At 37.6% G+C, this 16,379-nt stretch overlaps 1 protein-coding gene across 1 annotated transcript in view; it reads left to right on the top strand.

Annotated features, from left to right (window-relative positions):
• The window catches only part of CTNNA2 (catenin alpha 2), a 498,767-nt gene that overhangs the window by 91,483 nt on the left and 390,905 nt on the right, over window positions 1–16,379 (top strand). The window contains exon 3 of the mRNA XM_065633244.1: window positions 12,844–13,039. Within this exon, the coding sequence (XP_065489316.1) occupies window positions 12,844–13,039 (196 nt within the window). The remainder of the gene's footprint in view (window positions 1–12,843; window positions 13,040–16,379) is intronic.

The following is a 16,379-nucleotide window of genomic DNA, read 5'->3' as shown; positions in this document are numbered from 1 at the left end:
TGGCCAAGAAGGTCAATGGTACCTGGTGCATTAGGAAAAGTGTGACCAGCAGGTTGAGGGAGGTTGTTCCTCCCCCTCTACTCTGCCCTGATGAGGCCGCATCTGGAGTACTGGGTCCAGTTCTGGGCTTCCCAGTTTAAGAAGGACAAGAAATTACTGGAGAGAGTCCAGTAAGAGCTACAAAGATGATTAGGGGCTTAGAACGCCTTTCTTATGAGGAGAGACTGAGAGAGCTGGGGCTGTTCAGCCTGGAGAAGAGAAACTGAGAGGGGATCTCATCAATGTTTATAAATATCTCAGAGTAGTTGTCAAGAGGATGGACCAGACTCATTTCAGTGGTGCCCAACGACAGGATGAAGGGCAGTGGGCACAGACTGAAGCACAGGAGGGTCCATCTGAACATGAGGAGAAACTTCTTTACTGTGAGGGTGCCAGAGCCTGGACCAGGCTGCCCAGAGAGGTTGTGGAGTCTCCTTCTCTGGAGACATTCAAACCCACCTGGACAAGATCCTGTGTGATCTGCTCTGGTGACCCTGCGTTAGCAGGTGGGTTGGACTGGATGATCTCCAGAGGTCCCTTCCAACCCCAACCAGTCTGGGATTCCGTGATAGTTCACAACTGATAGGTGACGGAGAGCACTTCCAAAGGTGTCAACTTCTCTTCTTTGGCCATCAGAAGCCTGGGGAGATCATCCCACCTGTGAGAAACTTCAATGTAGTGCTGTCCGCCTTTCTAGCTGCCTGCTATTTTAGTTTACTCTCCAGTTAAGGATTATTTAAATCCTCTTATGTTATTTCCTCTAATACAATGTCACAGTCATTGGGGAAAAAAAGAAAAAAGTCAAACAAAGCTAGATAATGTTAAAGTGTCTAGTCTAGATGCATTATCTGTAAAGGTAGGAAATAAAACTTTATTTTTTTTCCCCCTTCAACATAAACAACCCCAGAATTAGTTAGAAGCAGCTGTAGAACCTTACTAAGGAAATTACCATCTCTCTTTTGTGTCCCCTCTCTGTTTTTTGTGGGGTTTTTTGGTTGTGTTTTTTTTTTTTTTTTTTTTTTTTTCCTCCAAGCCGGTACAACCGTTGTCCGCTTTTTGATTGAGTTACTTTGAGGCCTAATCTTAAATAGTGCTACCTTGAAGATTGTGAACAGATTTTTAAACCAAAAAGTGTCAAGAAAATGGTAGCTGAACTGTCAGCTAAGAATTTCACTTTGTAAAGTATGTGCTGTTTACAGTGACAAGTCTCATACAGATCCAATAATACAGCACAAAGTACAATAAATCCAGGGATTTCACAAGTCTTGGTGGACTATTACTCTAGCATGGTGTGCCCTCATGTGGTTAAATGAAGTACCTGTCTTAAATGAGTCAGACAATCTTTGAATTTATTGTCTAGTCTACTGAAGAAATGGGAGAAATAAAGACAATTTGCTAAATGGGAGATACTTTGATGTTAAGAAGTTGTGGGGGTTTTTTTTAATTTATTTTATTGTGTTTTGAGGGGGTTTTTTGATGTAAAAGTCTCAAACAATTTGGTATTTGGAGATGAGTACAAATATGCTGGGTTTTGTTCTGATTCAACACGGGATGTGTACCTTTTGCTTGTCATCTTGTTGAGATTTTGAGGATCTACTTACCAATATTTAGGACAAAGTGGCTTCACTTCCGATTGGTTAATGCTGATAACACTTAACTATGGAAATGGAAACTTGTTTGTTGATTTTCTCTTGCCTAATATAGAATACTCCTAATATTTTACTTCTTATACTGGGGTGTCAAACTCATTTTCACCGGGGGCCACATCAGCCTCATGGTTACCTTCAAAGGGCTGAACGTAATTTTAGGACCGTATAAATGTAACTACGACATCCTTGTCTTATACCGTTTGAGTACCACAAGGCTTAATTTTGTGATGATAATAATACATAGCTAGCTACTCTACGTATCTTGCATCATGGATGTTACATGTTTGTAAGCTAGACTATTAGCTCTGTACTCATTTTTGGAAGGAATTAGACTTAACAAGCTGTTATTTTTTTATTTCTCCTAATTCACATTGATTGCTAGCAGCTTTTCTTGAGGGCTTCATATCCTTACTTCAAATTGCATATGATAAGGGAGTTTTCTCATACTTACGAAAGTAGCATGACAGAGTTTTGCCTTAAATTAAAAATTGGTAAAATTGGAGAAAATGAAGATTTTGAGAAAAACAGGAAAATACAGTGACGTTTACTGTTACTGACTTACTAGCTTTCTGATTATTTTTAGCTGAGGTAAGAGAAACCTCATGTTTTACTCTTTAAGGGAACATTTTTTTTTTGCGTTCTAGGCTATTAGCCTCTGGTGAGCTGCAGAGAGATGATCTTTAGGAGCTAACTTGCCTTTACTGTTTCAACATTTTAAGTTCTCACATGGATATATGATGTTCTCTCACTAGGACAAGGATAAAAAGAAGGAAGACGGTCACAAGATCACAATCAAGAAGGACTGATATCTCCAAATGTTGCTCCAATTAAAATTCAGTCTATGCTATATGAAACCCATATGCATCCTTGGTTTAGAACTGTATGGAGATGCCAGGTCCTTTTAGGCACCCAGCTCCTGGAGTATATTTCATAAACTGAAACGATATGATTAGACTCCCTGTGCAACGCAGGGAGAAGAGAGATGCTTAGGAGTGAAATTTATAAGATGACAAGTGGGAGAGATGTCAAAGAAAGCGGACTTTTTGTAATTCCATCCCTTCTGAAACTTATATGCTTAATTCTGAGCCCGGAGAGGGGACTCTCTGTCATATGGTGATTAGCTTGTTTGGAGTTAGTCTAAGTCCTCCATCAAGATGGAAAAAATGTCTTATTCTTCTCTTTTCAAACCCAACCACATTAGTGTTGAAGCCCACCTTCTTATATAATATTCTAAATGTTAAGGTATTCACCCGTGAAGGAAGAAGACTTGGTTCTCTTCTCTCCTGAGCTTGAGGTGTACTTCAAGCCCACATTTCTCACCTCCTCGAGACAGTGCAGTACCCACCAGTTCACAGCCTGGTCTCTAGAGCTATGTAAGGTCATCCTGCTAAAATTATGCCATTATGTGGGGAAGAATTCTTGTTCATCTATCCAGTTTAGTTATTAGCTATTCTTATCCATAACGAAGAAATAGATGACAGAAAATGCATGTTTAAGACTAATGACAAACTTGAATTTTTGAAATGGTACGGTCTAACTTGCTTGGTTCAACCTAAAAAACTGAAATAGTGGGAATCTGTGTATTTCGTACAGTCCTTTGCAGTTGCATGTAACTACGCACAAGACCTCTTCTGCAATTAGAAGAATCACAGTGAAACCGAAATAGAGAGGAATATCTTAAAATTTGACTTCTATATTTTACTTGTATTACAGATATTGAGCAGATTTTTTTAGGAGTCAGACTGAGCTGCTAGTTTTGTTGAAGACTTTTCTCAAAAGCAATAGGAACCCATTGTGGAATCGGTCCCGTTAAACACCTGCTTAAGCTTTTCTAGCTTGGCAAAAGCTGGAATTATCAAAATTCTTAGCAAGAGAATAGAAACGTCTATTCAGGAAGGGGATTATTTAGTTCTTAAAAGAGAGGTTTTGCAACAGCACAGAGAGAGTATCTTGTAATTAATGTTGCTGTTTGCACTGCCAGTTCCGTGAGATGATCTTGGTCCCAGTGATTTTACCAGTTGACAAGTGTCCACCCCACAGTGTGGCATGACCATAAATGACATTAATTGGCATTCTTCTTGTCACACTTTACATGGAGGATGAATTGCACAAATATTTCTTTATTTTTAGAACTTTTCCTGGGGCCACATTCAAGGCAAATTGTCTGGGTGGTGTGAGGAAGCTCGATTCATGTACACGAGCAAGTGGATCCATAGCAAACTTGAGGAATATAAACCTGCTTAACTTTCATGAGTAGAACAGTAACATAACCTGTTTTTCCTGTCTACCAGGTTACCTTATATGACGGAATAAGACAAGAAGCTGGAATTCATATTAACCCTCTAAATAGCATCACAATAGTTTAGTGCCAGTTAACAGTAGAATTTTACCACAAAAGGACAATGAAACATTTTTTCTCCTAATTTATTACAAATTGGAGGCAAAATATATTGGGGGAGACATTTTATTAGCTTAACTTATATTGATTCTTGTTTCACTTGTGAGAGAGTCAATGAAAACATATTGCAGGTTTGTATGCCTGTTGAGAAGTTTTCAGGCTGATTTGTAGGACGAAAATAAGTGTGATGGGTTTTTTTAATAGTTTTTGCTTCTTTTGGTTGACAGAATGAGTAGTAGGAGATTCCACAGAGAATGCATACTTGCTGGAGGACTTTAAGATACTTTTGAAGAACTTTAAAATACTAGCTGAACAACCTTAGAAGTGACTTGCATAATATTCATTCACATTGGTTAATATATAAGCCTCTTCCCATGGTGTGAACACTGATAAGAAGAATATAAATTAACAGTAACGGTGTTGCTATCTCTAAATTACATCCTAAAGGTACATAATGAAGACAGAATAGAAAAATGCAAATTTATTTAGGAATTTGTATTTGGCACCAGAAAGGTGAATCAGAGCAGCCAACTGTCTTTCAGCTAGATTGGATGGAAATATATTGGCTCTAATCAGTGTTGCCTGGGTTATCGATGTACTTTACATTCAAAAGGTAAGTGTGTCACTGGCAATTTTTAACATCTTAGCTAATAATTTATGCATTAGAGAGAATAGTGTGCTTATTTATTAATTCTTCTAACCAGCAGGTGTTTGCAAACACTGAAGGGTACTGGAGAAAATACAAAAAGACTGTGTTAAAACACTGGAATTCAATGTGGATAGTGAAAGTTATATTTCTCAATGAAAATTCAAATATCTATATGTAATAGAAAAGGAATTACAGTTTTATGAATTAGGTAGACAGCTGGTGCTAATTATGCAGAGATAATTACAAGAGTTAATGATGTAAGCTGTTAGGAGAAAACTAACTGTTACAATTTATAGGCTAAGGACAGTGGCAAATTACTGAAGTTGATACAGAAAATTGAAGAACAATTATTATAAAAAAAGGAGTTATATTAAAGACTGAGTTGTGCTCAGCAGAACATCTTTGTTCAGAATTACAGTGGTATAACAAGGAAAAAGACCAAGTTTTTTATGTAGTGCTAGAGAACAAGCACAAATATGAAAAACAAACAAAACCGCCCAAAAAACCTTAAGTAGCTGCTTCTCTGATTTGTATGTGAATAGAGAAGTAGCTAGTTTAAAGTATTTTCAATGCTATTTTGCTCGATAGTTGGGTTAGGATTACCTAATGATCTATGGCCATGAGCCATATCATGAAGTTTATGTTGTGCAGAGTAGGAATGTGTTTTTCCTCTGGTTCTGGATGGTCAAACTGAAGAAGGTCATGAACACAGTGTTCAGGTCTTGTTCTCTACTTCATTTTGAACAAGGAATTGAATTCAACCTTCCTGCAGCCATGCCAGTGCTTTAACCCAAAACACAATCTGTTTCTTTCACAAAATATTCTGAAAAGTCCCTGTTTTACCCTCTGGCCAAAGAAAACCAAAAAAAGAAAACCAAACCATGAGATAGTTTGGAAAATAAAATTCTAATTTTCCAGACAGCTGCATTGCTTTTTTTTTTTTTTTTTTTTTCCCCTTCTTTGATTAAACAAACTTCTTTTGGAAACAAGATTTTGAAAAACAATGCTCAGGGGGATGCCATTAGTGTAACCAGTGAGGCAATAAGATAATGCGTTCGAGTGGAAGCGTAGCTTTATATCTAGAAGCAAAAGGGCCTTTACTCTAAAATGTCAGGGCTGTCTTTTTTCAGGTCATTGAGTGTTTCCAGCAGCTTGGTGATATATGGGTGTATGAGAAGAGAGGAATAACTTGTAGCTGTTCACATTCAAGAAATGCCACTGGGAAGAACAAGGAATATTTATTTGAAAATAGAGGGGGCACAATACTATAGTGAAATTTCTTGCAAATAATTAATGATATTTCAGATAACCCCCTTTACATTCATTTCTCTTGTTGCAGCCAAACCAAAGTATTTATGTGAATGGTTTTCATGATGTGCATGTTTGCGTAGCCGTACGTGATTTACCTCTTTTACTTTCTTAAAAACAAGCAAAGAGAGTGCTGTCCACCCTTTGAAAAACCCCAACATCCTCTGTCATTGAACTGTGTAAGGAAGACTTAATTTGAGATGGGACTCAACTATTAATTAGTGAAGTTCTGTTTTTCCAACAGAGATCTGTGCTGGAACTGTGTGGAGCTTCTTTAATAAAAGAAGAGAGCAAGGTTCCCTGGTGTGATCACAAAGTCAGGATTATTATAGGGTTGCCAAATGAGCTTATGGTAATTATTAAGTGATATATTTGTTAATTGTACAACATTTTGGGTGAGGTCTGCATTAACTAGTCTTTCCCCAAGACAGCTGACTTTTCTGGATGATGCTTCTAATTTTGGAAGAGACTTGCTCTCTTAGCATTTCAAACTGATAATTTAATGTAATTTAAAAGAAGCTGACACAAGGTGGGCAAAATTGCAAGATTCCAGTTTTTGTGAGTGATTTTCTTCTTGTGAGTACTCTGAATTTTGCAGAATCCAACCTGTTAGTGCAAAGACTGGAATCCAGAATTGCCATTTCCCAACCCCAGACTGGAGAACCATTTCTTTCCTTGCGTGCTACCTTTTAGTCTTATGAATAATAGAATATTTTGGGTTGGAAAGGACCTTTAAAGGTCAACTAGTCCAACCTCTGCAATGAGTAGGGACATCGTCAACGAGATCAGTCTTCTATCTGTTGCTGTGTGATGGTCCAGCTTCATTTTGAGAGGAAAACCCCACCATTCCAGTTAGCATTCAGTTCACTGATTACAATCCTTCCTTGGGAACCGGGAGATCTCCTTTGCATCAGCAGGGTCCAGAGTTCTGCTTTCTTTTGATCTTTTAACTGGGCCATCATAATGAAGTTTATAGAATATTTTAGGAGTCTTTAAGTAAAATCTGCCTTATAAATGAAAATCACTTTTTTTTTTTTTTATATCCTCAGCCAGTCGGTCCCTGTCTTGTTGCCAGAGGTTCCTTCTTTACCGATGCAGGACTTTGCACTTGTCCTCATTGGCTTTTTTAAGGTTCCCATGAGAGACAGCCCTGCCCTGAAGCATATCAAGGGATCTCCCAATCCATCATCTGCAGCTTACTGAGGGTGCACTCCGTTGTTGGCACCAGATCATCTCTGTCCCTAATATGGAGATTAAAAATAGATACAGGGGAACAAAATACATACTCACTATAGAATTATTTCAGTAGTGCAATAAGCTCATGACAGTTTTCTCTGACTCAATGCATAAAGAGGATCACAGGGAAGGGACCTCTGGAGATCTCTCAGTCCAACCCACCTGCTAAAGGAGTTTCACCAGAGCAGGTCACACAGGATCGTGTCCACAACCTCTCCGGGCAGCCTGGTCCAGGCTCTGGCACCTCAAAGGAAAGAAGTTTCTCCACATATTCAGCTGGACCCTCCTGTGTTTCAGTCTGTGCCTGTTGCCCCTCATCCTGTCTTTGAGCACCACTGAAAAGGGTCTGGTCCAGCCTCTTGAAATATTCATAAAATGAGGTGCTCAGCATCCTACACCTAGCAGTAACAATTACTGTAGAGATTTCTAGCACATGGCACAAGACTAGGAAATTTTGTCATGCTCTTTGGAAAATATTTACATTTCCAGAGGAATGTGTGCACTCTTTGTGTTTGCTCGTAATGCTTTCTTTACCCTATGTGTCACTCCACACCCAGAGACTTTCTTATTGAGTCAGAAATTGCAGTTTTTAAAACATGTGAAAGTTTTTAGACTTTTTGCTGTTCTCATAAGTTCACATGATCTAGTTTTGATACGGGAGGAGTCCATGCCAGGCCACGTTGTTATCTTTGTGTTTACTCTTACAGTAGCACTCATTGATAAATTCAGAACAGGGAGGTTTTTTGGAAGGACATGTATTTTTACGTGCAAGTTATATGTGGCAGAGATTTCAATTTATACTTTTGGTAAAAGTAGCTAAAAGATGCATGTGTTAAATCTGGGTGTAGTGTGTGCATTTTGGATTTTTTTTTTTTTTAAATTTTCTTAAGGAAACTAATCTCCAGTGTTTGCTTCTAGACCGGCTCTGAAATGAATGAACAGCATTATTTTGATAAAGTTAATTTGGGACCCTGATTCAACAAGATCATTAGTTTTATCTATTAATTTCATTGAAGTGAATGTGATATTGAATAATTTTCAAAGCAGTTTGAAGTGTCTGGAATAGAGCAATGGAATTAAATCATAGATAGGAGACATGTGTACAAGGTCAAAGACCCAAGTGACAATGCTGGGACTAGAATAGATGTTTTTTCTCTCCTGTCCCCATCCACAGGACACGTTACACCAGGAGATGTTAAGATGTTTCAGTGGTGCACACTGAAGGTTATATTGCTCTTCCTTTTTTGATTCTATTAAGAAATACCTTTTCATTAATCTACACCAGCCTTTTCTTTGATCTTAGTCTTTTTTTAAAAATTTCTTCCTAAGAAATTTTTTTTCACGGAGAAATATTTTAAGTCTGCGTTAAAGTTCCAAATATTTAAGTTGATTTTTTTTTTTCCAAATAGAAATTTGAAAACTCTGACTGTTCCTGCTAGTGTTTTCCTATACATAGAGTGTAAGAGAAAAAGAAAATTGTCCAGTTACCAGTCTTTTTAATTATTGAAGTGTATTCTGTCAACAAAATCAGCAACTACAGTGTCTCCATTTACTTTTAAATCTATTTTAAATATTTAGAAAAAAACCCCAGGCTACTAGGGCTTCATATAATCCCATGAATGCTTCCAGATAGAAGGGGTTTTCCCAATATGGCCTTCTTGTTCTACTGATCTCAGATTGTAGAACTGAATTAAAAAAAGCTACATACTAAAAAAAAAAAAAAAAAAGAGAATAGTAACCAACGTGGTTATAAGAAGCATTAATTCACTTTCTTCTTATTGTATTCAATGGGATTTAAATACATATAAAACAGATCTGAGAGTCCAGTTATACTCAAGATTTGCTCTTCATTTTCTTGTGGATGATGTTACCTGTGTGTGCCAGGTCACCGCTTTGTAAGAAAAGTAAATGTAAAAAAAAAAATTCCTACTATCTGGATGCTCTTGTTTAGGTAGTAGTGAGACGTTGCTCTTCAAGTAATCTGTGTTTGTAGATCTCCATTCTTTAAAATTTATAAGCCTTTGCTTCAAATTTACAAATCATTAAGGTAAATGTCCCTTGCATCATTTTGGAACTTGTGCTCTCTTGCTGGCACATGTTTTATATGATTTCATTATTACATTTGAAGCTGAGCTTTTGACACGTTAGTCATGTTTTTATATATATATATATATATATATACACACACACATATATAAGAAACAAAACAAAATAAGAAAAACAGCAGCAAAACTTTTATGATGGGATCTGGATCAAGAAGATTACACCTTTCAAAAATGATGATTTCCCTAGGGGATGCTGTTTTCTACATGTCGGTCATAAGAAGTGATGGCAAAATTCTCTGTCTTCTGTGGCAATTAGGAATTTCCTCTGTGTTATGCTACTTTTGGACTCGTAGCAGCTCAGTGCATTAACAAAGGTTTTATGCAGCACTGGTCCTCTTGATCTTTAATACGTGCACGTCCACATCAACCCGACACAGACTCTGATAAAGATTCTTTACTGAGAACAATTTGAGCACTGATAGACACATGTGCAGCTTTAAGTGATTTTTCTGTATTTCTGTGTATTAAGCAGCATAGGACAAAGCAATTGTCCTATGTTTAAAAAAAAAGCATTAACGTCATGAAATACTTCATTTTAATTTATAATTATTTCCATGTATTTTGGGAAGTTCTGATAAGCTTTTCTTATTGTTTTATGGTGTTTGCATTTCTGCAGGTGTCCATAATTAGATACCGATGTGCTAGGAAGAAAATGAAACAAATGTTTGTTGCGAGAATACTTTATTTAAAAACAATCCACTCTCAGCTTTCTCCCTCTCTCCCCAAAAGAGTTCTTTTATCTTTTTTTAAATGGATATTTTTTTCTCTGTTTCTGTTGGAAAAGTATACGTTTAACCTATTTTGAAAACATATTATTTTTATTACAGGTAAAAAAAACCAAAACACAACAAAACACAACGAAACAGAAAAAAACACCACAAACAAAAACGAACAAACCAAAAGAAACACAAAACCCCCAAAAGACACACAAACAACAGCAAAAAACCCCAACCAATCAACAAAACCCATAAACCCACAACCAAACCAGTGATAACTGATGACCAGCCAGCTCTTGTTAAACAAAACTCACATAATTAAAATCTATGTATGTTCAACCAAATACTATTTTTTTCTTTGCATGTGACACGTTACCCATTCCAGAACTGGGTGTTTGCAGGACTTACCTCATACTTTTTGGTTTTTGGAGGAAGGCCTCTCTTGTCACTCAACACAACTGATGTAAACTAAATCAGGATATTTACTTTTCTATCTGAGTATGTATTATTTAAAATTGGCTGGAGATAATTGTTATTTTATGGGGACTGTGTGTAAAATGGTCCGTTGGTTCTTCTGAGACTGTTGTACTAGTAAATCCAATGTGTAGAAACATTTTGTTAAAGAACATGCACACACTCACTCTATATTTATATTTTTTTATATATATATAAATAATTATATATACTGCCAAAACATTTTGCAGATTCTCATGGTAAAATATTTATTCAGTATTTCTTTAACTTTATTTACCAATCTAATGCCTATTTACTTGTTCTCAATCTGATTTTCTAGGTTCCCGTCCTTGTCAGTGATGTCTCATTGACTGTCCATTCCTAGGCACAAACTTATTGTATTTCCAGCAGCTGTTGTCCTTATTCCCATTCTTTGACTGTGCAATCCAGTAATGGGGATTTTGACGATTTTTAACGGGAAACTGAGACTTTGGAGTTCCAAAAGAAATTTCTGTGCCTTCACAGGACTTCAGCAATTCTTCTGCCAGCTACAATTCCTGTGTGTTTTTGCTATTCTGAGCATTTTTTTAGCTATTTCTTTGCTATATTATCTGAACTATTCTGACAGTCTAGTTCTAATGTATTCAATAAGTCCAAATAAATATAAACTTCTGACATTGCCTTCATTTTTGAGTCTCCTATGTGAATTTCAGCATATGCTTGAACAATTTTATTGCCTGCTGTACGTGAAAGCTTTTCTTAGTCATCCTTATGATGTGCTAGACAAATCCATTCCATTTGCCAAACCTGAGTTACAGAGGTAGCCTAGTTTGTTTATTTATAAAATCCTAAATTCCTTAAATGGGCAATGATCGACCACAAAAGGATCTTCAGGAGATAATTTTAAGGGAAAGCTAATAAAGAAAAGGTTATTTCTAAATATAAATAGTGGGAAAAACAAATAAACAACAAACAAAAAAGCCCAAACAAAAAAAAAACACCAACCAACCAACAAGATAATGGAAGAATATTACCTTTCTGGAACCAGGCAGATTCATTCCTGAAAGAAGGCTCTGGAATACATTTTTCTCACCCAATACATCCATTCATCCATGCATATCATATGGTATTTTCAAGCCCTGATTCTTTTGATTCTTTTTTCTTTTATTTTTTTTTTAATTTTTATTCCTCCATAGTCTATAGCTTTATATGTGATTTAAACAAAAAATCTAGCTCAAAGAGGGAAAAAAACCAAACAAGAAAGGAAGCCACAAAGTTCCTTGGTCACCACTGTACCAAACACCTTGTCATGCATCTCGTCATATGGAAGGGATGACAATTAATTTTTATACTTTGTTTTGAAATGTTTTGCTTTGTAGTGTGCACTGTGTTTTTAGCAAAGGTTTTTTATTTTCTTACAATTAATTTCTGGGTTAACACAGTGATAAGTCACTTCAGCTGCCCTGGTGTGTATCCTGGTTTGCAGCCCTGAGCACGATGGATCCATTGCTGTTTATTTATGAGTTGAACACCTGATACTACCCGATTAAATATTCCTGGTTTACAGAAACGTAGACTTTTACTGGTGAAACGATAGAAGGTTTTTTGCTCCAGCAAAAAGCTGTGGTACACACTGTACCATCCTGCTAAGCTTTGTGGTTGAAGTTTCTAATTAATTTATTAACAGCTCAGTAAGGAAATCCTTTAGGAGATTCTACAAACATGGAAACAGATTTTCTTCCTTTTTAAATACTGAGGAGAAAGTGGGATCATTTCATTATCTGCTGTTGTCTTATGCCAATATATTAGAAATATACTGGAGCAATACTGCTCATTCCTTGGTGTCTGGAAAACAGCCACAGTGTTTTTGTCACCACCTGAATGTGACGGTACTTATCATAAGAAACAATTGCTTTTTGAATGGTTTCTGACCCACACAGGTTAGATTTTCATTTTGTTGGTTTATTCATTTTTTAAAAAATGAAAAGCATTGAGAAAAATGATGCTTTAGCACCAAATCCCTTCCATATCTGTTTCTTATCATTTTCTCTTTCACTGCTTGACTGTGATTTGCTTAATCCAGACTAGATAGAGGTTGAAAGGAAAAAACCTTTTTTGAGGTCCATGCTGCCATGCTTTGGATTTTAAAATTTATGTTTTATATGTTCGATACATGTGACTGTTACATCATTTCAAGGGTAAAGAAAATAGTGGTGTTATTGAACCAGGTGGCCATCTATTGCGCAATTGAAATTGAAGAGTCAAAAAAACTTGTTTTTCTCATCCAAAGGTAACAACGCTTGTGAACACAAGCAATAAAGGACCATCTGGAAAAAAGAAAGGGCGCTCTAAGAAGGCTCATGTGTTGGCTGCTTCGGTGGAACAGGCCACTCAAAACTTTTTGGAGAAAGGAGATCAAATCGCTAAAGAGAGCCAGGATCTCAAGGAGGAATTGGTGGCTGCTGTAGAGGATGTCCGCAAACAAGGTATGTGGAACAAAATTCTTAACTGGGTAACTGTTTTATTTGATACTTTTCAAGATTTCTTCCAAAACACATGTATCAGCTGCTCTGATAATGGACTGGAGCAATACTACTCATTCCTTGATGTCTGGAAAACAGCCACAGTGTTTTTGTCACCACCTGAATGTGACGGTACTTATCACAAGAAACAATTGCTTTTTGAATGGTTTCTGACCTACACATGTTAGATTTTCATTTTGTTGGCTATGTCCTATATTACATTATAGCTGTAATATGACATAGGAGTATTAAAATACCTGTATCTTTGTAAATGGCAATGAGAATACAGAATCACAGAATCACAGAATGTCAGGGATTGGAAGGGACCTCAAAAGCTCATCCAGTCCAATCCCCCGCCGGAGCAGGAACACCCAGATGAGGTTACACAGAAGGTGTCCAGGCGGGTTGGAATGTTTGCAGAGAAGGAGACTCCACAACCTCCCTGGGCAGCCTGGGCCAGGCTCTGGCACCCTCACCGGGAAGAAGTTTCTTCCCATATTTAAGTGGAACCTCCTATGTTTCAGTTTGCACCCGCTGCCACTTGTCCTACCATTGGTTGTCACCGAGAAGAGCCTGGCTCCATCCTTGTGACACTCACCCTTTACATGTTTATAAACATTAATGAGGTCACCCCTCAGTCTCCTCTTCTCCAAGCTAAAGAGATCCAGCTCCCTCAGCCTTTCCTCACACAGGAGATGCTCCACTCTCTTAATCATCTTTGTGGCTGCGCTGCACTCTCTCCAGCAGTTCCCTGTCCTTCTTGAACTGAGGGGCCCAGAACTGGACACAATATTCCAGATGCGGTCTCACCAGGGCAGAGTAGAGGGGAAGGAGAACCTCTCTGACCTACTGACCACCCCCTTCTAATACACCCCAGGTCCCATTGGCCTTCTTGGCCACAAGGGCCCAGTGCTGGCTCATGGTCATCCTGCTGTCCCCAGGACCCCCAGGTCCCTTTCCCCTACACTGCTCTCTAACTGGTCATTCCCCAACCTGTACTGGAACCTGGGGTTGTTCCTACCCAGATGCAAGACTCTACACTTGCCCTTGTTATAGTTCATTAAATTTTTGCCTGCCCAACTCTCCAGCCTGTCCAGATCTCGCTGGATGGCAGCACAGCCCTCTGGCGTGTCAGCCACTCCTCCCAGTTTGGTGTCATCAGCAAACTTGCTGATAGTACACTCAATTCCCTCATCCAAGTTGTTGATGAACGTATTGAATAGCACTGGTCCCAGTACCGACCCTTGAGGCACTCCACTACATACAGGCCCCCAACTGGACTCTGCCCCATTGACCACAACTCTCTGGCTTCTTTTCTTCAGCCAGTTCATGTTCTGCCTTTGACAATAAAATGTGTTCATTGTTTTGTTTTGTTTTGTTTTCCTTTTAGCTGTTTTGTCACCAGATAGTGAACTCAAATATTTCTCAGCAGCCATGTTGCCCAGTGTCAAAGCTTACTGTTTAATTTTCAACTTGCTTTTTATTCTGCTGGGACATGATTTTTCACTTTGTTAAATTTGAGCAGCAGTTTAAAGCCTGTGGATGCAAACTTAGAACTGGGATTGTGGCACATATATTTGTGAACAATGTAACAATTCTCAACCGAATAGTACAGGAATATAGAACTACTTGTGTTTTCAGGTCTATATTGATGTATGTACAAGATTATCAAAGTCTGAAAATATACAGATAATAGCAATATTAAAAAAAAAATCTATGTGGGTGCTAATAAGATAAATGTTGACATTAGTTTGCATACCGCAAAGGTTAAACAACAAGTTTCAAGATACACAGTGTTACAAAAATTTGCCTAGCTGGGCATGGGACTCAGTTGTGGGATAATACCTTTTTCTTTACTGGTAGAAATAATCCTGGTTTTGCACAGTTTAATATTTGAAGTTTAAATTGGTATTATAAGAAAATGAAGGCTTTGAATTTCAAAAATATCATGGATATCCATGCGATCATAGATATCATCTGACAATTTGCCTTCACAAGGTAAAATGTATGTAAGATGCTTTCAAATGTATATGTGTGGTAGGGGAAAAATAAGTTTTCAATATATGCCCATAACAAAACTTTTCACTTTTATTGTCTTTGATTATTTTTATTGCAGCAGATTTAAGTACCTTTCATGTTTTTTTCCACTGTAAATCCTATAATCTAAAGGTACCATCTGCCAGTATTGCCAGTTCTGGGTTTTAGAACAAGACTGGCAGATCTCTGGGTGAGCTTTCAAAAAGAGTTTGAAGGACTTAGGCATAAAATACTGATTTTTTCAGTGTGTTAGACCCACAGCACTTATATGATGTCTTTTCAGTTTGTGAAAATTGGACTCAAATGATCATATGAGCAGGCAGGCTTAAAATCTTGTATACATGAATGCTGATTTGTAAATATTCCGGTCTGTTCTGTCTTGAGGCTCTTTTTTCCTCCTAACCACTATTTGTATATTTGGTTTCATTGTCTTCCTATTCTTATTTTTTTCCTGTTTTGTTTTTTAATATTCAATTGCCTGTATGTCAGAATAAGTCATAGAATCATAGAATCATTTTGGTTGGAAGAGACCCTCAGGATCATTGAGTCCAACCATAACCTGATAACTGTTGTAACTGATGTTTTTTGAGGTAAGCTTCAGTTTCAAATGGTTGATATTTTCCAGCAAGCCACATTTTCTTAACAAAATTTATCAAAAAATCCCAGCGAGCTCTGAGAACAGAAGGAGCAGCAAGTTACTCATGTAGAATCACAGAATCATTTCAGTTGGAAGAGAACCCGCAGGTCATCGAGTCCAACAATAACCATACTGTAGCACTAACCCATGTCCTTAAGAACCTCGTCTAAACGCCTTTTAAACACCTTCAGGGATGGTGTCTCCAGTATTTGCTTTATACTCTAAGTATAGTGTTACACCAGTATTTTTGAGGTTTTTTGTGGGTCTTGGTGGTGTGGGGTTTTTTTTTAATTTAATTTTATTTATTTATTTATTTGTTTAAATTTTGCTGCTGATGCCTGATTATTCAGGCACACGGTTTCACTTGTCAAGTACTTCAGCTTCCCATTTCCCTTCATTACTTTGTGTTATACCAAACTCTAGTACAGCATCTTCAGCACTTACATGAGTGCCCTCGTTCCCTCTGAATTTACAGCTCTCTCCCTCTGGGGCTGTGATGCTGACTCTGCTTTTCCAGCTGCTCCCAAGGAACCGTCTCCGGATTCAGAGCACCAACCTAACCTGTTACATGCTCTTTGATCTAGACAAATGTACCCCGTTCATTAGCATGGTATCAGAGCTCCTTATTAT

This window comes from Caloenas nicobarica, chromosome 4 (assembly GCF_036013445.1).
Source record: "Caloenas nicobarica isolate bCalNic1 chromosome 4, bCalNic1.hap1, whole genome shotgun sequence".
Lineage (NCBI taxonomy): Eukaryota > Metazoa > Chordata > Aves > Columbiformes > Columbidae > Caloenas > Caloenas nicobarica.
The sequence above is the reverse complement of the archived record's forward strand: the minus strand, read 5'-3'. Positions and strand labels throughout refer to the sequence as shown.